This window comes from Parus major, chromosome 2, assembly GCF_001522545.3.
Source record: "Parus major isolate Abel chromosome 2, Parus_major1.1, whole genome shotgun sequence".
In the NCBI taxonomy this organism is placed as follows: Eukaryota; Metazoa; Chordata; class Aves; order Passeriformes; family Paridae; genus Parus; species Parus major.
Genome location: NC_031769.1, coordinates 46,974,059 through 47,001,053, shown reverse-complemented (window position 1 = coordinate 47,001,053; position 26,995 = coordinate 46,974,059). Strand labels below are relative to the sequence as shown.

Below are 26,995 nucleotides of genomic sequence, written 5' to 3'. Positions count from 1 at the left end.
ATAGAGACAGATAAACAGCATGCAGAAAACATCCTCTATTTAGACATTTCAGACAAACTACTTATTTTTATAAGGAAAATGTTATAATCTAATTATAACATGAAAAACCAGAAGACATTGTCCCCTCTTCTCAACAGCTTTCCAGAAAAGAAATTTTACCACAAGACTAATTGCACCAGTATTTCTTCTAAAACAGTCATGCCAAGTAGTCATGCCAAGTAGCACAATGTTGGTAATTACCTGTATCGCTTAGATTACATCTTATTAAATATTTTGGTGACTAAAAATAAACTTAAGAAATTCCCTACCAAGTCAGCCAAATGAAATGTCATCTTGTATTCTGTCTGCAGGTCTAGCAGTAGCAAATGCTGTTCAGGGTAGCAATCTGATGATGGCTTTCAGTCTCTTTTTGCTTCCTCATATTCCCATTTGTTGTACTACAAGTGTTGGAGGTTACATCTACACTTAGTCTATTTAATATCCTGCATAAAGGCTAGGCCACTCTTTCATCTCTTCTTGAACCTGCTGATACAGCCTGCTTTCATAACCTCTGACAGCAATCTTGAAGAATTTACTGCCTCCTGGATGAAGAAGTGTATTCTCTATTTGCTTTAAACTGCCCCCCTACTGATTTCATCAAGTCCCCCTAAGTTCTCATACTGCAGGGTTTCTTAAAACAGTTCTGCATTCTGGTTGTCCACTAGATTCTTTCCTGTGACCTTTGTCCCTCCAAACTGAGGAGACCCTGACTTTTGAGGCAACTGGTGAAGCCCACTGGACACTTGCACCTCTCTGTATTTTCTCAGAAACTACTGTGCCTTCCCTAGGATGTGAAGATCAAAAACTGCACTCAGTGCCCTGTATGTGGGTACATGAAGTTCCTGTGTTGTGGCAAAGTGACGCCGTCTGTCTTGTTCCTGGTGCCACCTCTGATGACACCCGCTGGATCCTATAGCACACCGAATCTTAACAGCTCACGACAGAGAAGCAAACTTAGTAATGAACTCTATAACTCTAATATTTTGTGTCATTTTGTCCTTATTTACAACTTGCACAAATTTATCCTTGTGGAAATGTAATGGCATCATAAAGCGTATTTCACAGCTCTAATTTTCTCTTGCGTGCATTTGGAGGAAGGTGCAACAAAATAACAGCAGTATGGAAATAGGGATGAATCTATTACTGAAGGTAATAAACATAAGAATTTTAGATTTCTTGACTGTTATTGTCTAGGGTGGTTAGAGAAGTCTGAAGAAAGCTGTTTGGTCAAGGTTAAAGAACAGGCTGAGCGAGCTATAACCATGGGAACCAATGCTTCTAGGTCTTCCTCAAATATGTTAAGAAAACATTCCATTCCATCCAGTTAGAGCGAACTGAATCTTGAGGCACTTTGCTGGGTATAAGAGATCATGAAAATGATGAGACAAATGTGTGGAAAAATAACCTATTTTACCTGATAAATTTTCTAGTGTCACTGCAGCAAAGCTCTGAATAAACAACTTCACTATTTTGATAGTATTTTTTTTAAAAGTGAATTTTCTTACCTTCATCCCTCTCAGTGATTTGGTGGACTTTGCTAATGCTTGAGGCCTGCTTTCTGGATGCAAGTCTTGTGTTTTGGGCAAACTAATCTATGGCACAGAAAAGCAGAGCTTTTAGACTAAGCAGAGTCTGCTGGCAGATAGTCATAGAAACGTAGAATTGTTTAGGTTGGAAAAGACCTTCTAAGATAATCGAGTTCAACCCTTAGCTTAGTGGACTGCCAAGTCCACCACTAAACTGTGTCCCCAAGTGCTGTATCTTTTAAATGCTACCAGGGACAGTGACTCAACCATGTCTCTGGGCAGCCTGTTCCAGTGCTTGGAAACACTTTCTGTGAAGATTTTTTTCTTCCTCTCCAATCTAAAATATCCATGGTGGAACCTGAGGCCATTTCCTCTCACCCTATTGACTGTTACTTTAAAGAGGCTGATGTCCACCTTGCTGAGCTCTGGGGGCCACCACTGGTGAGCAGCTGCTAGATAGAACCAGCTGGGTGTACCTCCACTCCTCACCACTCTTTGGGGCTGGCAATCAAGCCCCATCTTTACCCAGCAAGCAATGCACCTTTCCAAGCCACGAGCAGCCAGTTTCTCCAGGAGAATGCTGTGGGCAACAGTGTCAAAGGCCTTACTAAAATCCAGGTGAACAACATCCACAGCCTTTCCCTCGTCCACTGAGCAGGTCACTTTTGCATAGGAGACCAGGTTAGTCAAGCAACACTTGCCTTTCATAAACCCCTTCTGGCTGTGCCTGGTCATCTGGTTGTCCTGTATGTGCCTCAGATGTTACTCAAGGTGATCTGCTGTATGACTTTCCCTGACACTGAGGAAAGACTGACAGGCCTGTAGTTCCCAGATTAAGGTCCGGTTGAGCTTTGGCCCTTCTAATTTTCTCTCTGCGTAACCTCATAGCACCTTAGTGGCCCTCCTGCCCCCTTCTTCCAAAGGTCATAATCTTTCTTCTTTTTCCTTAGTTCCAGCCAAAGGTTTGTGCTCAGCCAGTCTGGTGTTTCCCACTGCTTGTCTTGCATTGGCCTGCTTCTGCACTTTTAAGATTTCCTTCATGAAGGATATCCAGCCTTCCTGGACTCCTTTGACCTTCAGGACTGCCTCCCAATGGATTATGTCAACCAGGCTCCTAAACAGGCACAAATCTCCCCTCCAGAATTCCAGGACAGCAGTTCTGCTGAGCCCCCTCCATACTTCTCTGAGAATGGAAAACTCTCTGACGTACAGGGCTACCCCACTGCCTCTCCTTCCTTGCTTCTCCCGCCTTCTATAGCATTTATGGCCATTTGGGTTTGTGTTCCTCCAGCTGGTGAAGCTAGAAGGCAGAGGGTCCTAAAATCTGAATGCAAGATGAACTTTCCAGCTACCCTCTACTTCCTGCTGCGTTATGTTCTTTGTGTGTCTTCATGAAAGTATTTAGTCTGATTGAAATCTCATCTTGGAAATATTACGTACTCTGTTAGGAGAAAAATCGTCTTGTGATATATTATATCTTACTAGATAAAATATTGCACAGGGAGCTTATTTGTATCCTTGATATAACTGCCATCTTTGTCTTTTATAACATGTATAACAGATATATTTTCCTGTTACAGAGTTTTTTAGGAACATTTTGGACAGTACCATTTCAATAGTTCCTTCACTGCTCAGGATTAAGTTTTCTAATACAGATCAACACCATATCTAGAACAATATCTACCAACTTCATGTACACTTGAGAAATAGGTCAGGAACATCTTGGAAGAGGGTTTTTTTTGTTTGTTTTTTTTCACTGTTTTTGTTTGGATTTTTAAAAAAATTGTCTACCAAGGGTGGGGGTGAGTTCTGTCCTGAATAGCAGTGATGCTTATGACTGCCAAAACTGGGCTGCTCTAATGATGTTCTGTTATCCTGGAAAAGAAATCCACAGGATGTTATCCTTAATACTAAGAGGATTAACTGTGTGTAAATGTTGCAATTAAAATTAACTGGCATGCTGACTATTGCATCATGTAGTTAATGTAGGAAAGCCTCTTGGCTTAATTGTACTCTTACATGCTGTTTCCTGGTATGTGATTAAGCCAATATTTAGAATGGATAAACAAAATCATATTTTTGGGTTTTTTTATTGGGTAACTGCTAACCTTCTCCAAATTTTGGCTAGCTTGCTGTGCTAGAGACATTATGCTTTGAATACTTCCAGAGATAAGGCGTGGGCAGTTTTCCTTAAGCCTTTTTCTGAAACAGGAGATAAAGAGGAGCTTTCTCTCTGTTGTGATACAATGATTGAATTTATAGTATAGGGCAGATATGTACACCTTGCTCTGTGCCAGACATGATGAAAGATCCATGGGCTTGTGTTTTGTGGATTCTGACAAGCATTGCACCATTGAGTCTGAAAGCTTTGGTGTTTCAGATTCATCTTCATGATTAAACAGAAAGACTCCAAAGAAAATGTCCAGTGATGCTTTTAATTACTCTGTGTGTTCCTCTGTTTCTCCTCTGTTCCTCCTCAAGTTTCTGGAGATCACCATGCTCGTGCTATGCCCAGCACCTCTTGTTTGCAGTGGACTGAGTGTTTGCAGAGACGCGTATTGTGGCCCAGATGAAGTGACCTAACTTTTCACAAACAAGCCGCAAACCACAAACTCATTTGTACATCTGGTTTGGTAGTTCATGTTAATTGCAGCAGGAAACATGAGAAACTTTAAACCTAAATTTTTGCTGCTTAAAAAAATAAGCCTCTGTATGTGCTCTTATTTATGTTTAAGAACAGTCTACTTCAAAGCTCCAATGTTTTTATAAAGATGTCAGTGAACTTTAACTCCTGAATGTGATGAGTACAGTTCAAGTTGTTTAAATTTTTGAGTTGAATTCCTGTTTTTTTTCATATTGTTGAATGCTGAGATTTGCTGCCTTCCAAGTAAAGCTGATGGAACCTTGTGTATGTGTACATGCAAACGCTCTGGCCTAATGCAGCTGAGGTCCAGTAGCTTAGCCTAAGCTGCTGATGGAGGTAGATTTAGCCTATGCTAATTGTCTGTCCCAAAGCAATTACTTTTATTCAGCTCCACAACTCCAGGAGGTGGTAACAGTTTTAGCAACCACAACTGTTTGCGAAGTGAGTTTGTCTCAGCACTGACTGAGATTAAACCACACAAATGCACTATGGCCACTTCACACAGATTCCTTAGACATGATGAAATGTAGCTGGGTCTGGTGCTGTTCCACTACAAGTGGAGAAAATCTGGCACTTTGTTAGTGCTGTGGGAAGTCACCCTGTATTTAGCTGCTCACCCTTCTTTGCCCCTCTTTTGAGTATAGCCTGGCTGGTCTCCCTGAGGCTGTTCTGGCAGGAGGAGACTGCTGAGGGCTGAGAAGGGTTGCTGCATATGTAGGCAAAGAGTCTGTAAGAAAGCTTATCTCTTGTACCCCCTGTGTTGTCTGGCACTTCATTTATTTCAGTTAGAGTGAAGAAGTCTTTGTGGGTGGGGAGTGATCTTTGAGGTAGCTAGAACCAATCCCACAGATGACTTGGATACCAAGAATGAGACAATGTACTGGAGTTTTATTTTGGGACTACTTGACCTGGTTTCAGGCAAGATTTATCTGGTTTTTAGCATTTTGGATTTGAGCTATATCAGAATGAGAACAAGAAAGATGAAATAAATTTGGGAAAAACTGCCTGAGGAGAGATATACACCTTCATATTTTTTCTTGGCTAAACACCAGTCTGCAGGAAGCCTGCAACGTGGTCTTCATACAAAATTAGCTCTTCTCTCTCAAACTGCTAGGGATTCCTCCAATTCCTCTGACAGATTAGGGTGTCAGCTCATGAAGAAGCTACTGAACCATGACGGGCACCGTGACTGTGCATTGTGCTGCACAAAGTCAGTACCTGTCAGTGTGTTCATTGCTGTAGGTGCCTTATTCTCCTACCCTGTGGTGAGTAGGAAGTAGCTGTTGAAAGAAGGGAAGCTCCCCTACACACACCACAGGGGGAGATGGTGCACATGGGCTTTGTGGTCAAAGCTGTAAGGATGCTGTAAGTGTACACCATAGCTTAAGCCACGGCTATGTGAGCTTAACCTAAAGACTCCAAAGAAAATGTCCAGTGAGAGCTTTAATGCCCTCTCTTTCTGACAGCTGGGCAAGGAGAAGGACTGGTGGCAACTTTGAACTTTACCCTGCTAACAGTGATGCTTTTTTTACCTTGAGGGAGAATACAAAGTCGTGGTGGCAGAGCTCAGTGGGTAGGTTCCAGTGGTTGAAGTCAGCATGTTCTTGTTATAGAAAATAAAGAGCCAGTGGGATGAATTCTAAATCCTGCAGATGCTTAATGACAGGTTTTAGCAAACTTACAAACTCCTCAAGTATGTACAGTATCAGAGCCAGACACTGTGGACAGTATATTTAAAAAAAAAAAAAAAATATTTAGAAGTTGCCAGTGGAAGCTAAACTTTGAAAAACATGAAGTCATTCTTGAGAGAGTTCAGGTTGGTTAAGTGTTATGTGAATTCAACCTATTTGTTGAAGCTAATGTTATGTGCCTCAGTGAGGAAAATAGATGCTAGCTTACATCTGAAAGGGGGAAGCTTTTGCATGCAGACAGAGGAAAGCACTGTTAAAGGTTCAGCATGACATTCTGCTCAATGCTCATCTTCTTATGTGAGTGAGTCTTAAGCCTTTGGATTTTTCTCTTTCAGAATCGTAATGAAATAAAAAATGGAGCCATCCTTCGATTAACAACATCTCCGGTGAGTCAATGCTCTTTTCTTCTCTTCCTTCAAAGGGAAAATTTGGTTAGTAAATCATTGTGAACTAATGTGTACTTTTAAGCTTTATCCACAATGTATCCCACAATCCTCCAGGAGCAAAGGTTATGAGTTCTGGAGGCAGGAGTAAGAACTCCGACTGACATTTGGTGATACTGTTGGCACAGCTGGGTGGGTTTTTTGGGCCTCACTTCCACTGGAAATAGTTTTCACATACAAGATGTGCCTGCTTCCCTGCTGGCATTGCAGCCTCACTCAAGTTGCTCTTTCTCTGCCTCAGAACTCAAAACCAGGAGGCCAGGAGGAAGGTCAGGGATTTGAATCATGGAGAGCTCTGTTGGGTGGCTCAGATCAGAGCTTTCCTGATCTCTGGGTTTGTGTTGAGTGAGTAGCAACTGTAATGCTGAGATTTTACTGGGGTTTCTTTGTTGTTGGCTTTTTTTTTTCCCTACACCATCTCCTTGCCAGCTCCTAAAAAGCACAGCAGAGTTGCTGGTCACCCTGTAATGGCTCGTTTTCCCGCTGAGTTGAGCAGTACTGCTGCCACATGCTGAAAGCCATTATTAGTCCTGGAAGATGTATGTCTAAGGCAGCAGCAATCCCATTTCCTTGCTGACAAATGTAGTTAGTGTGCCATTTAAACGGTTTACCTCTTCATGATGGTGTTCTAGCCTCTGCAGATTCAAAGCATTCTTATGGCCAAACTCTGCCACCCAGTAGCTTCTCAACAGAAAGCACTTTTCAGCAGCCAGCTGGGCTGCTGAAAACAAGAGGTTTCCATTATTCTTCATCATATTTTTCAATGGTCATTATATTCAAAGCTTTATAGACATTAAAAATGAATAAATAAATAAACAAACAGCAGTTTAAGACAATGGTTCTGTCAGGGGGATTCCAGAGTCTCTTGACATATATCACCAAAGAGCTTTGTGCATGGAAAAACCACTTCTGGGGGAGTAAACCCCATTTGATGGAAATTCCTCAGAAACAGATAGCCCCAGCACCATCTCTATCTAAGCTCTGGGACTTTCTTAATGACTAATATCCACTGCAGTACTGCCCAGACTCGGGATCTCTTGAAATAAAAACAGGAGCTGTGGTTCATCAAGAACCAACGTAGTCCAAATACACTACGTCATTATTTTGGTGTAACCACAACATGGAATAAGTCAACTCATGGAATTCTCCCATCTCAAAATCCACAACCAGTTGCACCCTGAAACCTCCCTGAAGGGAGGCTATGCTGTGACTGATCTGTGGAGATGGCTGGCTGGCTGGCTTCCTCATCACCTGTGCAATTGGAAATGGGACGCACAAACACAAAAGACAAATCTTGGATGTACAACACTTTCTGCTACTACCAATGATCAAGAAGGTGGGGTTTTGCACAGGACTATCATCTGCTTGTTCTGTGTCTTTGGGGATTTGCCTTAGGGTCAGTTAATCAAGACAGGAGTCCCAAGGATATTGAAATATTGCCTGTTACCTAACAAATGATGGATCGCTCTGGCACTGGCCTGCACTTATGAGTGACCCAGCCGTCCTGTTTTAAGAGAGAAGGCTGGTCTACTCTCTATTTTCCAGTAGTGATATTTATGCCTGAACCAGCACTTCTTTTCATCCTTCCTGATGTTGTAAAATTTTGTGTTAACTGTTCCCAGAGTCAGAGAGGTATCTTAGAAGGAGGAATGGATTGTTTTTTGTCAGATTAGAAAATATTTGCATTCTTTAAATACGTAAAAATTTAAGTTCTGCATGTCCTCACCCTAAAATAGTCTTTTTGTTTTTTAAGGTACTGTCAAAGTGGTCATCACAGCAATACCTAAAATAAATAAATTAAAGGCTTCCAAGCTGTGGTTCTTAAACTGGTGACCCACACAATGGTTGTGGTTTACCCTGAAAAGCTAACACGCAATCTGTTTCCATATTTCCTCTGAAATTCTGTATGAGAGCAACAGTAGTTGTAAGAGATAATGTGAAGAGCAGACTGCATGATGCACTCCTACAAAATGGTAAAGATGCTTTCCTAGCTGTTAGTGCTGAGTGAGAAATGTTTTTCTCATCATGTGAAAACATCAAGATTCTGAATTCCCCACACCCCCCTGTTTTTTCTATCCTACAACAGGATAAAGCTGAAACTATCTTTCCTCTTCCCCCCTCAAACACAAAATCATATTTAAAAAAAAAAAAAGCTTTATGAAAAGGTAGAGGATTTAGGAAAGGAGAGAAAGATTGTGAGAAATTAAGAGAAGACACATTTGGATTGTGCAGTTTCTGGAATGTGTCCCTGTAGTTTCAGAGGCCTGAGCTGCCTACTTCCTGACTGTTGTAGGGAGTAAAAAAAAATGTCCTGAACTTTACAAGCCTTTCGAGGAAACTTTTTTCTGTGAACAGTTGAGAGGAGTTGTGTTGACCACTTCTGAAGACTGCATGAACTTAAAATGCTTTTCTAGTCCTTAATTTTTATGCAGTTTATAACCGTGACAGCCAATAGGCTGTCTGTACCCTTTAGGATTGCATGGCCCAGGTCACAGAAAATTGGCTGAAAAGCATGAGATGCAGTCTTTTTCTGAGTATTGTTGTCATTAACCTCAAATTATTTATTGCTCATGTACCCAGACTAGGTACTAATAAAGATTTAAAAGGGAGAGGAAAGAAAGGTATTTTTATCTAGAATAGTAAACTGGCATTTTTGGGCTGACTTTTTAAAAACGGGGGTTTGACATCTAACTCCATGAATATAAATGTTAAATGCTTTATCTTTTTTTAATCTTGAATTTAGATTATTTTATGTGCCTGTACAGGGACCTTTATCTGAAAACCATTGTTAATACTGCAAGGGCAGGACTGCACTTATGGTGTGCTGCTAAATCCATTATAAATGCTTGCCTTGAGAGATTTACAATGTGCCTATTTTAAATTTCTTTTGAGTTAAAAGTTTGCAAACGCCAGTCGTTAGGCCTGGTGGGAATTTGAACTGCTTCTTTGTTTCCATAGGTCTGTTTGCTAAGTTTGTGAGATTCTCTGAAAGACTGTTTTTTTCTAAACAATGCTATTTTTTTTCCCCTATAAACCGCTCACCACACAGACACTCTGTTTCCTAGGTAACTTGAGTGCAGATTGAATTTCTTCCATATTATCTTTGTTCCTATATCATCTTTCTTATTTATTTTAACCTCTCCTATCATCTTTCTTACCAATTCTTTGGGCTATTGTGTGTTTTTTGCAGTTTTCCGTGACCTGTTTACCCCTTTGTCCATTTGCATTTCTGAAAGGACGCGTGAAAAGTTTCTTATGCAACGTGTCTTTGTATTTGAACATATGTGACAATTGAAATGCTGTATTGCTACTGTCTCTTTTGTGATAGCCATACTCCAGTGCATGGTGGGTAGGTGTATAAATGAGCTGTAATTGCTCCCAAGTGTGAGGCTGATCCAAAAGGACGCCTGTGTCCTGCAATGCAGCAAACAAAGTCCAACCTTTTAGAGTGTGAAACTGCTGGATGCCTTCAATCAGATGCTGCAAATCCTTTTTCAAATGACTAAACATTTTTAAAAGATGCTAAAATACTGGGAAAATTAAATTGAAGGAACCAGTGTAGTTTTTTTTTAAATTGAATGGTTTTCAAACAGAACTGATTATTTGTGCACTTACTGCTTATTAGAAGCAGCTTCTTGGGCACTTACAAAAAATGCCTTGCTTATGAGATATATACCTTAAAACCTGGATAAAAGCTTTTTTTTCTGATATGGTACCTGTGGGGCCTGACCATTTACTTTTGTCATGATTTTTTTTTTTTTGGATCCCCAGGTCAATCAGTTGAGTTCTCAAACCTGTAATTAGTTTGTAGGCAGATGCATTAGCGTGCGTACAATGAGCAATCATGTAAATAAAGGTGTTCAATAATAGTCATCATGGTGTTTTCTCTGAATGCTTCTACAGATATGAGGAACATTTTCTATTTATTTATATGTGATCTAAACAGACAAGGAAGTATAAAGAGGTTTTTAACCTATTTTTGCTTATACATCTGAATCTTCTAAGTAAAATTTTGAGGATCTAGTTTATAATTTTTGATCTACAATTGCTTAAACATGTATTTGAAGTTCTGCAAATGCATAACTTTTTGCAATTTTAGCCTGTGATTGTGATTATGTTTATAGTGTGATGGTGAATTGCTAAATGAACCTTGTACCAGGAGCAGTGACCATGGGCATCAGTTAGCCCCTTTTATAGGTATCTGCTCATAGTAGATTTGAGAAGTAGAGTTGGGGTTTGTCTTTTTATGGAGAAGGGTTTAGTCTGATGTTTTCAGTTTCAAAAGGCACATTTTGAATAGTAAGTTGAAGAGATTGTTTCATATGCAGATAGAGGAAAAAAAAGTGCTTATAAAGCGTTGAGAAGTGGCTAGTGATTTCATAAACTTATTTTAAGGCATATTTTTGTAATACATTTGGTTACACATCTGTAATACTTTTGTCATCAGTTCAGTGCAAGACTCTAGAGGTAACCATTTCCCTGTTTCTGCCTCCTTAATTGCCTGTAATGACTCCACAGGCCCTCTCTGTGTATCACATCTGTACAGGGCTTTCCATGCAGAAACTGTGCTCCAGTGTTCACGCAAAAATTGTTAACCACTAATGTATGTATTGATTAAACTAGATTCTCGTTGTTTACCTGGCATCAGATGCTAATCAGCCTTGGTGGGTCTGTTGAATGTATATGTGTACAATGATGATTATGTAGTGTATCTACTCCCCCATTTTTCTCTGACATATATGCAGTTATAGGTGAAATGGCAATAACAATCTAGGAAAAGGCAGCACTTTAAGCCACCATGGTGTTTCAACACTGAATGATTTAAATTAAACCACAGAAGTGCACCTGTTTGGTAAGGACAAAGATATATTTGGTAGTTACTGATGCTTCATATGCTCTTTTTCTAGCAAAATATTGACTAATGTCACTAAATTGACAGAGTAGATCACAATACTCTTATTTTATTTGCTTTTTGTAAAGGATAAAGAAGACAACTGATTGTATATTGGAAAAACAGCAATTTAAATCAATGGCCAACTCTCTTCCACAGCACATTCATGTTTGATAGTGGTTGCACTTGGATCTGTGTCCTCCCTCTTGTCCTTACTCGCTGCATTTTGTATTCTGTACAGAAACCCTGTGTAGGTCTGATTAATAAGTTGCTTCCAAAGTTTGCACAAAGTATTCAGTGGCAAAGAAATGATAATTTGATCAGTAGAATCCCTTGTTAGGATGATCTTGGGATTCTTAACCTCCAGATAGCTATTTGAGTCTCTAAGAAAGTCACATCCTGGATTTAGGTCATTAGTTTTCTCTTTAAGCTGACAATCTCATCAAGCTGCTCCTTTTAAGCACTGCTACTCCCTAAGGGCAACCTTTCTGGATGTCCTTGGAGCAAGTCATTTAAGACTAGATATGCAGCTTATGCCACTTGACACCCTTTTGAAATGCTGGGACTTCAACAGCACATGTTTTACAAGCTTCCCCTCTTCCTTCCTTCCTTCCTTCCTTTCTAAAGAGGCGAGCAGTTAATTCTGCCTTTCTTTTACTTGAGCATCCATATTTCTTTTAATTCCCTGTAATGATTCTCACTAGTAAAGGTTTATATATTTATATTTACTCTTACCTGAATGATATTTCAGTAAGAATGCAGAAATGGCAGCCAGCTCTGCTATTGTTTTAATGAGCTGTGCTTTCTGTCCATCCACTGATGGCTTGCAAATCATTAAAATAGCTCCCTGGTAAGCACTCAGAGCATATTTCATCCGTGTTTCATTCTTTAATGTAGTCATGAGTGAGCTGTACATTGCATAAGCATGCACAAGTGCTATGGCAACAAGAATTAGGCGGCTTCTGAGAACTGCATGGTGTTAACCAAGGCAATATTTTCACATATCAGGCATTTGGGATGACAACAGATAATATGACTTTTGTCCATGTTGCCAGTGAGACATGTGCCAGCACTCTTGCTGAGACAAATATATGTTTATCCCTTTAATCACGATCTCCTCTGCCATTTGACTGTTCTTTTCTCATCCAAGAGTAGGAAGGAGCAAGGTTTACTGGGTGCAGCATCTTGCAAATCTTGTTTAATGTAAGAAAACTGAAACTGTGTATAAACTTTGCTGAGGGAACATTGGAATAATCAGATAAAGTCTATGATGTTAGTAAGCACTCTTTTATGTGCTTAAAACATGGCTAAACCCCTTTTGTAGTGTGAATTTTTGTGCTCTGTAGAGAGTTCCAAGCGCTCTCTGATCTAAGATAATATTTTGGCTTTAGTCTGGTGAGTTTCAAAGCTCTCACAGTAGAGGAAAGAGGATTAACATATCTCAGTTGGTCCTGCTCATGCTGGTGTTGTGCAGTGTAGGTGAGCTGCTACCGTGCATCTGTGTCCAGATGTTCTCTGGTTTGGTGAAAGGGAGGGTTAGCTCTTTCCATGCTTGGTGTGGATAAAGGTGTAATGGAAGTCTGACTGGCCAACAGCCGCAACTCACCAGCCCCAGGTGTTTCTGCTGGGGACAGGACTCTCTCCTCGAGAGGAAGGGTGAACCTGACCATAAATACATTTTGTTGTCAATATGTATGAAGACAAAGTGTTGCTTGCACAGCACAGTGTGTTGTGAAGGGGTTTGGAGGAGGATGTTCTGGCTTTGCTCACATGTTTTTCTTGCTTGCTATTGTGATACTCAGGCAATTACAGTCTCCATCTGTTTGGCCACAGCTCTGCTGCCCAAGGTTTTCCCACTCAGACTTATTGGTAGAGCAGCTCAGGAGAGCTGCTCGGTCAGTCTGAATCTGTTGTTTTGTTCACCTTTCCTATTTATTCCATTTTCACTGAATCCAGGAGCTTTTAGAGGACCGGGTTCCTGTGGAAAGCTGGCAGAACTTCCAGTTCAGTAGAGCAGTAGGCAGATAGTGGGGGTGGTAACTTTCAAGAACTATGGCAGGTTGGAGAAGGCCATGTGCACAGATTTAATAGGTTTAAAGTTAAATCTGAGCAATCATTTCCAAAGTTTGGGGAATGCAGCTGTCATGGCAGTATTGAAGAAGAACACTTTTCCAGAGTGTTTCTTTCCTGAGGTGGGCAGGAATTGAGACATTGCATGTATTGAGTGAATCAGCAATGTTTTGAGGATATTTTGCATCTCTGTGTCTTCCTGGCTTGCTGTAGTGGGGACTCTAGAGGTAGGAATGGCTCCATGAAGGACATACTTTGGTAAGGTAGGAGCTGTCTGTAGAACTTCTGGTTCAGGTAATAGTAATGATTATAGAAGAGTACTTTAGCTAAGCTTTTTTCACCCTCTCTGATGAAAGGAAGGGGTGGGGGAAGTATTTGGTAGTTATCCTGGAAGTTGAAAGTAAGTGGTATGTATTCTTACTTCTTCCATGGGCTTCAGCAAATGATTTACCTTATCACCTGCTTAAGCTTGAGAGAATAGTCTTTTAGTTTCCATTTGGACAGCCATTGCCTTTACAGAGAGACTGTATAAACCATTGTTTCCCCATTACAACTCAAATACATTGATAGAGTAGGTAATCTTCAGTGGCAGAAAGATCTTTTGGATGACAGGATTATGCCTTTTTATAGGTAATGGAACTGCTATAGCTGTATAACCCTATACTTAAAGCACAAAAAAAGCTCAGGACTAACGATATTCCATTTATTTTCAATACTGTGTTAACCACAGCCACACTAACTAGAAGGCATTTCTCCCACATACACTCTCCTTACTGCATTTGTTCTCTCAAATGCTGACTGGAGACCATGCATTTACCACCACCACCATAAAAACAAGAAGTAACAAACCTTGCTGATATTGGAGGAGATTGGGACATTTAATTTATTCATGTTTCTGAAGCAATCAAAGTTTTTATGTAGCTAGGCAGCTGTATCTGTAACAACACTGTGCTGGTTACTTTTCTGGGCTTCTTGTTTAAATGTTCGCTTACACTAAAAATGACTGCTTTCTCAGAATCTTGATCTTCAGAGATGACCATCTCTGTGAAGAGTACATTCATTACTTGAACAAAAGAGGAATTGTCTGTCAGCAGAGCCCTATCTTCTCTATTTCTTCTCCAGCTGAGAAGGAATAAGCATCTCAGAGAAAATAACTCTCAATAGAATTTACATTTAATTTGTTTCCCTAATGACACATAGCCTCTCATTCACCTCTCCTTGGGTGCAGGTAAGAAATGAATTTTAGGAAACATAATTTTGCAAATATCTCTATATGTAGGGAGGAGGATTATTTTTCTAAGAAAAATTATCACCTAGCTAGCTATGAACTGAAGCTTTTTGGATATTCTGTTCAGGTAAGCGAAAGCATCAAATTGAAAACGTGAGATGTATTTTAAAGTATTTGTATGACTAAAGAGAGAAGCAATTTAATATGCATTATTTAAGTATTTCTTTAGCTTTTTATCATCAGTGTCCATTTTGAATTTCACTGACTCATCCTCTATTTGAAACATTAATGGCCAGAATAGCATAACATGAGGATATTGAACATGCAAAAAGATGTATGATAGATAATATCATAGTATTGTGTGGGGAGTAATTATTCTACACTCCTTGTTAAGAGGGTATGTGAGTGTTTGAGCTGACTGTGAACAAAAGAAGATGGGGAGGAAGGACCAGAAGGTCTGAAGTTGGTCCCTCTTGATGTAACATGGTTAGGATGTGTTCTTTGTTGCTAAAGGTGATGAGAAGTGTGTAACCTGAATAAGCATTGACAGGAAAAGAAGTGCCACTATTATTTTACTGAGATTGTCTGATGCAGTTTGTTTTATTTTCATTTCTCCTTTATTGATGTGACACATAAGATCTTCAAGCCAAAGGCTGTCTTCTATAAGGCTTACATTTTGCTTGGGACAATGGGACATCTATCCATTGCTCAGCTAATGATTCTGCAAGAGTCCAAATAATTATAGGTAATAATGGAGTGATACATGAGTAATATACTTTTACAAAAGTAATTTGTGTTTGAGCTACCTAATATTTTCTGAGCATGGAAATTAAATATCATTACTATTAAACATGGCCATTGTTCCTGCTTATACTGACGTTTTACTCATGATCTTCGTGGTAACGAAAGCTGTTTGATTGCTTTTGTTTAGTGTGTTTTGTTTCTCTCTTAGGCTCAAAATGCACAGCAGCTCCATGAGAGGATCCAGTCTTCTAGCATGGATGCAAAGTTAGAAGCACTGAAAGACTTAGCCAACTACTCACGGGATGTTACGTTTGCCCAAGAATTTATAAACCTGGATGGCATTTCCCTCCTAACGCAAATGGTTGAAAGTGGCACAGAGTAAGTATGCTGCTTAAACTCTGGCATTCCTTCTGTGTGGGGTGATTTCATGCTCTCTGAGTTGAGAAATTAAATATCTCAAGAGGTCTAGGCTGCTAGGATAGTATATTAATTATCAGTAAGATACCATTTTCTTAATTTCCCCTAACAATGGGCTGGTCAGGACTGAGGATGAGCAAAAGGAAGTCACAAGTACCACCTGTGCCATAAAGTTTGGAGAGACTGGGGTCCTAGTTTCTTCTCTCTATTCATTGGAATGTCAAGAAGCCATTGAAAGTATATTTAAAGGCTGATATTTAAGGGATATCACCTAAAAACTGTGTTTTAAATGTCACGTTACTGAGAATGTGTGTGGCAAAACCCAAACGTAAAAAATGCTTTTCTTTATTTCCATTTTTTATTGTTTTGATTCTGAATGGGGTTTTTCTAATACCAGTTGGGATTTTTTTTTTACATGAAATTGAAAGCTGACCCCTAAAAATACACTCATTCTTTACCAGAGCACCTTACCAAATTTCATCATTGGTGAAATTCAGGACCAAAGTCCTGAGAAGTGTCCATCAGCTTTATGTGGAGGGTGCAGCAGAAAAGTAGCAACTGGATTGTTGCGCTATTAAATTATGCTCTAACAGTAAGCATTTGATTTCAAGTGAGACATTTGCACTCAGTGTCAAACTCTACTACACAGGAAGAAATCAATAATACCCACACCATCTCCTGAGAGAAGGAAAACCTAAATCAGTTCAAATCCCCTCACAAATCTGCTTGTGGTCCCTTGGATTCAAAGAAGTAGTGTTAGGAAAACTAAAAAAGGAAAAGCAAAAGTAGTAAGTGGTCTTTGAAATGGAACACAAATGGTCTCCGAGGGTCTTGTACAAGATATACTGTGCATTTTCCAAAGAAAAATTAACTACTTTCTAGAATCCAGTAGTCTATAGATTGGGCAGTGTAAAAACAGTCTCCCCATGATCCCTGCCCATTGTGTAGTTAATGGCTTATGGGACTCGGAATCCTTATTGTCTAAGTACAACTACATACTCAATTTCCAAAAGCTCATGGTTTAATCTTCAGCATTTTGGGGCTATAGCCTTATTTTTTGCAGTGATACAATCTGTGGCAGACATCACCTATTATGCCACTTTGAAAAAAGGAATGCTTCTAGTTACCAAATTTGTCAACTTGTCTTTTATTCATGTGGCATTTGTTGTTTATGGTTCAAATTAAGTTTAAAAGCAAAGACAAGTTTAAGTTGATATAAACACAGGCAAGAAGTTGCTGTACTAATAAAAAGTATTCCAAATGGGCAGGCTCACATATGCCTGTGAAGATCAGAACACAGGAAAATTAAGAGTCACAGCCCTTGTGGTTTATTTTCCTGTGACGTTATTTAGGTTTAATGATTTAACTTACTCCACTGCAGAAGGTATTTAAACTAAAGCATTTTATTTTCCTTTGAAACAGACAATGAAAATTCACATTTTTATGACCTTTTCTTTTAACTGCACTAAGACTAGAGCAAATGCCCTCTTCACCCTTCAGATGTGTTTGTACTGCTCTTTTCTAGCTGTGGGATGAGCCAAGCTGTAGCAGACAGGTCTGGATTAAAAATAACTATCTGGGAGGGAAATTACTAAAGGCAATACCACTGTTGAAAGAACTGCCTAGCAAATTATGCCCTGTAATAAATCCTGACCGAAGGTATAAGTTTTCAAACCACACAGCAGGCTTGTAAACTGGACATATGAGCAGAGTTTACTGCCTTTTTTTTTTTTTAAATTATTTTGGGGTTTTTTTTGTAAGTGGCTGCATTTTGAGGGATTTAAAGTTTTTCTTTTTAGATGATGCAATGTGTCATTAAACATGAATTGATTGATCTACCTGCCTAATGTATTTATCAGTGTTTCTGTCTGTGGGGAGAAATATTCTTGAGTTTGGGCATTGGACAAAGACTCAGACTTTAAGAGTTTCCAGAAGCTTCACGTGTTGATGAGCTCTTGGTACTCACTGCAGTCTTTCATGTTCAGCAGCCTAGACATTCTGCAGCTCCTGAGGGTGTCAGCAGGTCAGGTTTTTCCAAGTCTGGTTTTGAAAAGGGAGTAGTAAAGCAAGGACATCTGTGCTGTGCTGTACATTCCCTTCTGCTTTTATACTGTGCATCACTGGCTGATGAGTGCATATTTAACAGAACTTGAGATTTGATGAAAGGAGCAAACACACACAGGCACAGCAGCCTAAGCCTGCCACGGTGCTTCTGCTTTTCTTTCTCATCTCACTTCAAGGTACTGAATCTGTTCCCTCACATCAGGGTCTGTCACTCGCTGCTGTGTCAGCACACTAAAAAAAAAGACAAACTGCCTCCTCAAAAGAAAGAAAAGAAACTTTTTTTTTAATTCAGTGCCCTAGGCTGTCAAAGAAAGGCAGCTGGAGTCACTCAGTTGTCCTCTTAAGGTCTGTTCTTGTTTTTGCTTAGACTCTGCACTATTGTTAATAAGAGGTCCCACATAAGATGCTCACTGGACAGATAAATCAAATTGAAGGCCTCCTTGCAATTGCTCCCAACCTGGGCTCAGCACCCTCAGCAAGGTGGCCTTGTGGGCTGTGTGGCTGACAAGGTCACCAAAATGCTTCAGAACATAAAGCTTTTCTCTGCTCCCATAGGTGAACCTACACAATTACACTAGCATTATAAAGGGCAGGGGGCAGGTATTAGAGGAGGATTGAGGAGCCAGAAATTTCTGAGTGGGGCAGAAACTTCTTTCATAGCCCAGTTTTAGAAGACAATGTATTTTATAAAGATGGATTTAAGGTATGTCTTCACTGTGGAGTTATCTTAGCCACTTTGGTGCTACTCCTGTACAGCCAGCCTTGTTGGAATGGGGCTATGAGCTACCCATACAGCTGAGACAAACCTAATGTCTTGGTGTACTGAGAGATGATCCAGCTCCCTGCCTTCTTCTTCCATTTCTTGTGTTAACCCCTGTTCTTCAGCCCAGTCCTGCTTTTTTTTTTTTCCAGGAGCTGGTTCCAGGAGTTGGTTCCAGTGTCTGTGTCCTTCACAAAGCTGATCCAGCCTGTTAACTTATCGCAAAGTACATGTTAGGTTAGAAAACAACCTCTCTGAAATTAGTTTTCTTTTCAGTTAGGGACTTGAAGACACAAGAGAGGAACTGGTCGTGAGTGGACATGGCAGAAAAGACCCTTTTTTTGTGGCAGCAGACCATTACATTTGCCTAGGTGTGTCACTGAGCAGGCATGGCACATTCCCTATGGGGTGGCTGCTGGTGTTCTGCAGGGATCCCCTCTGTGTGCTGTGCCAGCTGCCCATGGGTTGATGCAGCTGGGAACAGCCCTACATCTGTAAGCCCAGGCTGAGTGGTGCCTCTGTTCACGGTGTGCTGCAGCTGAGCTAGAAATCCATGAATTTTGTTAATTCAAGCTTTATTCTCTATTTTCCCCAAAGGGCCAGGCAGTGCTCATTAGAAGTGCCATCGTGCTCAGTGCAAAGTTGCTCTGAGGTTTTCTTTGCACATGGGTTTCATGTTAGAGGCAGCTCTTAAGTTATAATTTGAGTGTGTAATTAAGTTTTACTGGTTAGCATCTGGAAAACAAGACTGCATCTTTTTATATAACTTTCACTGAGGAAGAGGCCTATGTTTTATTTATAGTTGGCTTTGTTGTGCTACTTTGTCATTATTTCAGTGCAGCTGATGACTATTAAAGTACAGTGACCAGAGTAAGAGAATGTAAATCCCTGAGTTTCTAGTTACTTCTGTTTCATTTCTCAGGTGATGAAAAGAAGTGGTAATATAAAAAGCTGACAAGAAATAACAGTGTTTCCTAGTTAGTTTTCCGTATTTTATATTGCTGAATATTGAAGAAATGCATTAGAGGATAGAGAATAGTGGGCATGGTGTGTGCAAGCACAAAGTTATAGGGCTTGGTGGTAGGGTGCATGGGCCCTAATGAAGCTGAGAGTGCATCTTGTCAATATGAATATATTTATATCAGCAGAGATGCAACGTCTCAGAAACTGTCCACATGTGTCTTGATCTTGTTGATTGAGATGGCTTATCTTGTTTTTCCTCCAGGCACATTCTTCCTTCCACAGCATTGCTACCAGTATTATTAAATGAAAAAGGAAAAAAAAATAGTTTTATGTTTGTTTTTATGGTTTGGGTGACTTATAAATTATAGAAAAGACTGCAAGACAAGTCATAAAGTACAAGGAAATGCTGATTCCATTCTATAATTATCCATTATGTCCAATCATTCCTCAGACTGTGCATTTTTGTATTACCAAAGAGTGGGGTGGATGTGTGCGCAGAGTTTTCTGTTCTGAGACTTTCAGAAAGTGATTTCCACAGAACTCCTAATGCTAAATTTTTTTTTTTCAGAAGCCAGTCCATGTCTAGTTAAGAGGAGCAGACTGTGCAGTCCATCTGCTTGGGTGTACAGACTGTCTAAAGGGGAAGTGTAAGAGTGTTGTTGCTTCTGCTCCCCCCTCAGAGTGCAGCACCCTTAAATGGGGCAGAAAGTGAGCATTGCTGCTGAGTCCTAGATATCCTGATGACTGATAAAAAATATGTGCAGGAAGCAAGGTGGAAGAAGGAATCATGTCTTCTTGCTACCCCAAGTGTGACAACATAGTTCTCTCACTCAGAGCTGTATTCCACAGTTGAGCCTAGAGCTAGTGTTTCAGAAAACCATGTCTGTACAGATAGTCCTTCTGATGTAGCAGAAGACTGTTAAAAGTCTAGGGGTTTCTTTCTTGATGTATCAGAATAGTTGTGCAACTGGAACAGACTCTCAGCCTTCCTCAGAAGGAAAAAATCCCTCATAATGGAAAAGGAAAACGTAATTCACACACTGTAAATATTGAAAGACCAAAGAGTTGATAAAAGGAATCTATATTTTTTTTATTACTAGTAATAATAATAAGGGTGATCTCATGACTGGGAGGGAAAGGAGGAAGGTCTATGAACAATTTTCAGCATTTTTTTAATTGGCATTGTCCTGATCTCTATGACTTGTCATTTGGCTGAAATAACACACAGTTTCTGCCAAAAAAAAAAACAAAAACCAAGAGAGATTATGCTAAGCCTAGCTGTCTTGACAGTAACCAGAACAGAATTGTTTCTGCTGCTGTTGAGAAGATTGATCTTCAGACATCTGGTTCATCAATGAGGCTGTGCTGAGGAGCTTTATTGTCATACAGCCATGTATGGAACACAGGAACATGCTAGTTGATGCTGCTAGGACAAGGTAGCAGATAGCCTGGTTTTAATTATAAGAGCTGCAATTGCTTATTATGCAGATTGGAGGAAAAAAACACGTTGCTTTTAATTATGATAGTTGTTAAATTTTGCCATCTTCCTATTGGAAATGATAAATGCAACTAGATCAAGTTCATGTAAGCTTCTAAATAAATGTATATTTGTATGGGTTTTGTGTCTTGACTAAGAGGAGCCTTCTATTGAGCACATGCAGTTGCAGAGCTGGCTGCTGTACAGCTGGAAGTCTCAGAGAGATCAATTGTGCATGCTTTAAGGACAAGTTGCATTGTTCAGTGAAATTCTAGCTCTTGGCTTCTCTTACAGAGATAATACTTTATACCAGCCTGGTGGAAAACTGAAGACAGATCGGTTTGGAGTTATTCCGACTTTAGCACAATTTTTGGGACAGTTGCTCAAATACCTGCTGGTGGTTTTTTCCATCCTAGTCTGATGAGTATTTCAGCAGTGCTGTCAAAACTTTTAAGCTGCCCCTGCTCACAGTAACTTGTCTTGCTTCATCTGGGGAATTATACCAGTACTGTTTCTACCAAGCTGGACTGGAAAACTGGTGTAGGTTATGAAAAGTGACAGTAGAGGCTACTTTTAATACAATATTCCTTTACCCAGTTTAGTTCCCTCATTGAGCTCACAGCATTGACCCAGAAAACTGTTATGCAAGCACAACTCACTGGATAAATGGAAAATGAATTATCAGAAGATAGAAACAATACCAAGCTAGTTGGTTTTGGCCACTATATAAAGTAGTCCTTTTTCATCCTTCCTGGCTACTGGCTGTGTAGTACCTGCTCCCTCTCTTGTTCAGCTCCAAAGCTTATTTGGCTCCTCCATGATGCAATTCAATTTGCTAAAATGTCAGAAACTCAGCCAGCCAATGGAGGGAGGAAATTAATTTGTATTTTTGACAACACAGGGTTTTAAACAGGCTCAACTATTCCTGTGAAGCTTCACCTGGAAGCATAGATTACTTAATCTGACATTGCTGCCAAAATCAATTCTTTTCCAACAGGGCTTTTACGCAATCTTCATTTTTTAGTGCTTCTGTAATGTCGGGAGAGGGTGACTATTGTCTATGAGGCAGAAATCCAAAAGAGTACATAAAATCAGGTAATCCTACTATACCACTGTGGAGATGGTAATGGCAGGAGAATTAAAAAAGGCTGCAGTTCCATCTTTCAGTGCAGTTTCCATAAAGAAAGAAGGTGGAGTAGAATTTTTTTTTTTACTGGAGTGGCTTTTTTTTGTTGGTTTACTTCCCTCTTGCTTGCTCTATTTTGGGTTTGTTTCCCCATCAGTCTTCAGGCTTGGATTACACCCTCCCTCTCACCACACACAAGTACAGTTTTCCTTACATCTCTTACATATGCAAAAAGCACACACTGTAGGCTTTAGATAAAATCATCTCACTTGGAAGGGACCCAGAAGGATCACCGAGTCCAACCCTTGAGTGAATGGCCCCTACAGGGATGGAACCCACAGCCTCGGTGTTATTAACACCGTGCTTTAACTGACTGAGCCAATCTCGAGGTCATCTGAAGGTGGAATTGTCAAAGATCACATTTTGGAGGGAAGAGAGGGAGAGGTGCTGGTCCCCCCCCATCCTAAACACTATTTCTCCAGGGTCAGGTTTTTTTTTTACTTTGCCTGTGTTTGAGAATATTAGCATTTAAATGACCCCTTTTAAATGATGATATCAACACCCTGTTGACAGGAACAAGGATGAGGAGAGGAGACAGTTTTACTGGGTTTTGTTTGGCAACCTCTTTTGTAAAATGTTATAGGAAGAGTAACTCCAGCAGTGGATATGTATGTCCAAATATTCTTCAGAGTACGAAGGTGGGCAGAACAAATTTTTTATTTTTTGTTCACTCCAAAGAAAACTGTAGTATCTGAAAAACCCAAGGAAAATAAGGGGAAGAGCTTAAAATTGCCACTTCTGCAACTTTCCAGGATGTTTTTGTGTATTGGAGTGTGTATAGCTGTGGGATGCTGTGGTGGTTGTGAGGAGCCTGAGGGCTGCTGTGTAACTTAATAGTAATTTTGTAGATTATTCCAGGTAAAAACATTTCCCAGATTACATATTCTTGTGATAGCCACACCCATTACAGACAGAAGCCAGAAATTTATACTCTTGGATTTTTCTTATCTTATTCCTAAACACTGCCTGTTGTCTAGAATATGCATTATCCTTGGGTTTGCCTGAAAAGCAATAATGATAATGATGCTTTAAAGTGGCTGGCAGGTCATTCATCCATCATCCCATCAGTCCTTCTGTAGAGGAGGAAGTTTTTGTGGACATCTTCCACCTTTGTTAACAGTGGCCCTCTTTGGGGTCATAATGCATGAAAAGCTTTTACCCTCAGTGGTACTCTTACACAATTCTGCTCATGTTCAAACAGTGCAGGCTCAGAAACAATTATTGTGCTGAAGTGGTGTGACTCCTTTAAGTCTTGGTATCATTAGCTGCAGTGGCTCCACATTGGATTCCACAATGGGACATTTTAGTTTTTTACCCCAGTTCAGATAAACGCTTCCTGTGCACTGTGGGTTACTCCAGCTGGGCTTTAGGTTTGGGGTATCTTTACCATTTTAGGCACATGAGCAGATAGGAGTTCATCTAGTCCAGTCCCTGCTAAGTTGGTCTCTGTTGGAAACTGCTCAAGGTGCAACCTACTGTATTTGAGCAAGTAGTAAATCTGTGTGCTTGAGAAAGTCTAAGGAGAACTCACTGCTGCTCCTTGAGATTCATTTTGGAAGTATATCACAAAGTTACAAAGTTCCTTTGAGGCCAGACAGGGAATATATTATGGTAGAAAAATGTCTAACCTGGTAACTTTTAATTCATGTTATTTTGTGTTATGTTGGCATCTATTTTGAGATTCCTGCCCCTGTAAAACTTGCTGGTTTTGTCTTTCACCACTATAGAATCCCAGCCTTTCACAATTGCTATTTAATTTGCCCTTGTAACATTTGCTTTTTGGCCATGGTTTTGTTCCTATCTGTGCAAGTACAATTGAGGGATGCTTTCTTAAAAAAAAAAATTAAAAAAAATCTATCTATCTCTATCTATATATATATAAATATATATATATAAAATATATGAAATATATAAAATATATAAATATAAAATATAATATATATATAACATATATAGCTATATATATAGATAGATATATAGATATATATAGAGATATAAAATATAAGTATTGAGCTAATTACAGTGTCTAGACCAGCAAGGCTTTCAACATTTTTGACCCAACCTTGGTAATTCACCAAGAAGGGCTCTACAGAGCTGTTTGGTTGCTACCACAGAGTCAGCCCTCTGGAAAAAACCAACAGTAATGTATATATAGAAAGGGGAAAGCTGATGGAGGTGGCAGACTGTACTTAGTTCATTTCCAGGCTGACTTGCTGGAAGAATCAGCTTGGCTCCTCCTTGGTGACTTTTGTGTGGTCTGTGGGTAAATATGAGAGGAGCTCCTGCTCATTCCAGTTCCTGCTCTATTATGTTCTGGTTCAATGATGGATGAAAATAGCATGTGTTGCTTTAAAGAACAGCCTTCATCCCCATCTTCAGTGGTAAAAGTCAATCTATAATCATGTGTTGCTGCACCATTTCATGTCCTAGATTGATTGCTGCTTTAGTCACACCAAAGCAACAAAAATCAGTGGAAATTGTTTGATTTAACACAATGGCTATCTTTCCTCTGAAGTAAAAATTTTGTATTGCTACACCAGAAAAGTCATATAATTCAGTTATTTCTGCACATTATTTTAAGTTTATATTTTCTTTTACTTTGTACACTTTTTGACCTCAAGTTAACTGATTGCTGATTAACCCAGGATGGATAAGAGTTCTGTAAATGCTGTGAGAGTTGCTGTCTAAATGTTTTGGTTTAGGACTTAGTTGTTTGTTCTGTAATCCCTGTCTCAGTCATGGAGAAAATGTTTCCGATTAGAGCCTGTTGTGAAAAATCTCTATCAAAACAGAGCCTGTCCTTTGAAATGCTACCAGTTTGCAAGCACCACACTTGTTTCTCTATCAGAAAAACACAGTCCTAATTTCAAGTTTGTTTTGCTGCTTAACCAAAGTCAGCACCTGGAAGAAAGCAGCTATTTTAAAAAATGGCCTGGGAAGAGTGGTATGAGCTTTGGTTGACATGCTGCAGAAAGTTGCAAGGCTCCATGCACATTTGGGAGATGACAAAACCCATTTGTTGTGGTGATTGTTCTTGGTGGTTTAGCAGAATCTGCCACAGCATGGAAGCACTTTGTTTGCAGAAGTACAGAAGTGACATTCTGCTAAAGTTTGGATCTCCTACTGTAGAAAATGTTTTGAATTTTACTTCTCATACAAGCATGTTGAGGGTATTTCCTCCCACTTTTTAAGGCTGTTTGATCATCAGGATGTTTTTTTTTATCCATTATTACTGGCTACACAGATAGATGTTGCAGCATAAAGGAACCAAGGCCATGAAATACAAGGGGAAAATCTTGCCACTTCTCTGATTTGAGCTAGGCTGTAGCCAGTCTGTACTTGGATACATGGCAAACTGTGCCAGCTCTGTCTTCAGGCATGAGTATTGCAGCTCACAGATGACAGAGGACTTCAAACCACTGTTCCTGTAATGCTCTCTGTTTTCTCCACTGATGGTTACACAAGCTAGCCCAAAAGCTGCCCTCCTTGAGACTGGTTCCTCTGGAAAAAGTGGGAGGAATTACTGCTTTACCAAAAGGAAAAAACCACCCAAATCTGTAGCCAGTTCCAGGAGAGAATAAGAGAATTGAATCAGTGGTTGCAGAGCTTGTAGTCCTAGAGCTCTTCTGAGCTGAATGACACTGCTGTGAAGCTTGGTGTGAGGAAAAGTGCAAAGGGGAAGACCCAGGGAGAAGGTGCAGAAAGGAAAGAGGGACCTCTTAGCTGTGCTTTTGAACACTAGTCTGCCCAGTGTGGAACTGCAGCCAAGATTCTGGAATAAAACTGTGAAATAGATTTAGGAGGCACAAGAAGGGGTTAAGTAAGAGATGTAGTTTGTTTTTTTTTTTTTTAATTTCTTTCTAGCTCCCTTATTTTTTATATGCTTAAGTGGCGTTTTAGAAAAACAGTATCTGTCTTTGGTGCCACTTTTACAATTTGCCATCCTAGCTACACAGCTTTCAACCATGCTAAAGACTCTGACATCAGTATTAGTGGTGGAGACTATAAATAAATAGGAGTTCACCAGGCACTGGGCTACATGTTGTTGAAAGAGGACAGAAGATGCTCAATGTGTAAATCTTTATTGTTTTCTATCACAGGCTTTTTACACAAATGCTTTACTAAATTAGAATGTCTAGATATGCTTTTTTCCTAACAGACATTAACACAAGTATTCTGAACAAATATTTCATATTGATTTGGAGTGTTCTTTACCAGTTACCAAACTGTTTTTTTTTACAGCAAATTGTTAGCAATTTACCTTCTCTTACTGTATGCGTGTCTGTGAATTTTATGGCTCAAGTATGGGGGGAGTTGTATGCAGTAAATAGAGTACAGATGTTTTAAAGTGTTTTTCCTCACATGCAAGTTTTAATTTTGCAGACGATATCAGAAATTGCAGAAGATAATGAAGCCCTGGTAAGAACTTGATTAGATCATCACCTTGTATATTACCTCTTCTTTGCATGACTGAGTTCAGGCCCTTGCACTAATCTTTATATGTAAATACAACTGTGCATATTCATCAGCAAGTCTTCAATCTTCTCTGCTTTCTGTTCTTTGATGCCTGTTAAAACTTTCTGATGAAGCCTTTTTTTGCTTTGCCTGTGGAATGAGTGCTTAATTTCTGTAACTTCAGCAGGGGCTTTTACTATTTCTGAAGTAAACCTTTTGTGTTGTTTTCTTTTTTTAATTTCAGAAAAAAAAAAATTTCCCCACCTTTCCCAATTCCCCTCTTGAATTTCATTTGCTTGTATTGCTGACAGTTGGCAATTTTAATGGATAGTATTAGTGAGATGAAAAGTAAAGTAGTTGTCCCAGTCTGAATTCCTATTATTTGCTGGTCCCAAGT

General features: G+C 39.6%; 1 protein-coding gene across 5 annotated transcripts in view; it reads left to right on the top strand.

Annotated features, from left to right (window-relative positions):
* Positions 1–26,995, top strand: part of ELMO1 (engulfment and cell motility 1) — a 301,557-nt gene that overhangs the window by 70,497 nt on the left and 204,065 nt on the right. For all 5 annotated transcript variants that reach the window (XM_015619184.3, XM_033511959.1, XM_015619185.3 and 2 more), the window contains 3 exons: positions 6,236–6,286; positions 15,485–15,654; positions 26,527–26,562. In XM_015619184.3, the coding sequence (XP_015474670.1) occupies positions 6,236–6,286; positions 15,485–15,654; positions 26,527–26,562 (257 nt within the window). The remainder of the gene's footprint in view (positions 1–6,235; positions 6,287–15,484; positions 15,655–26,526; positions 26,563–26,995) is intronic.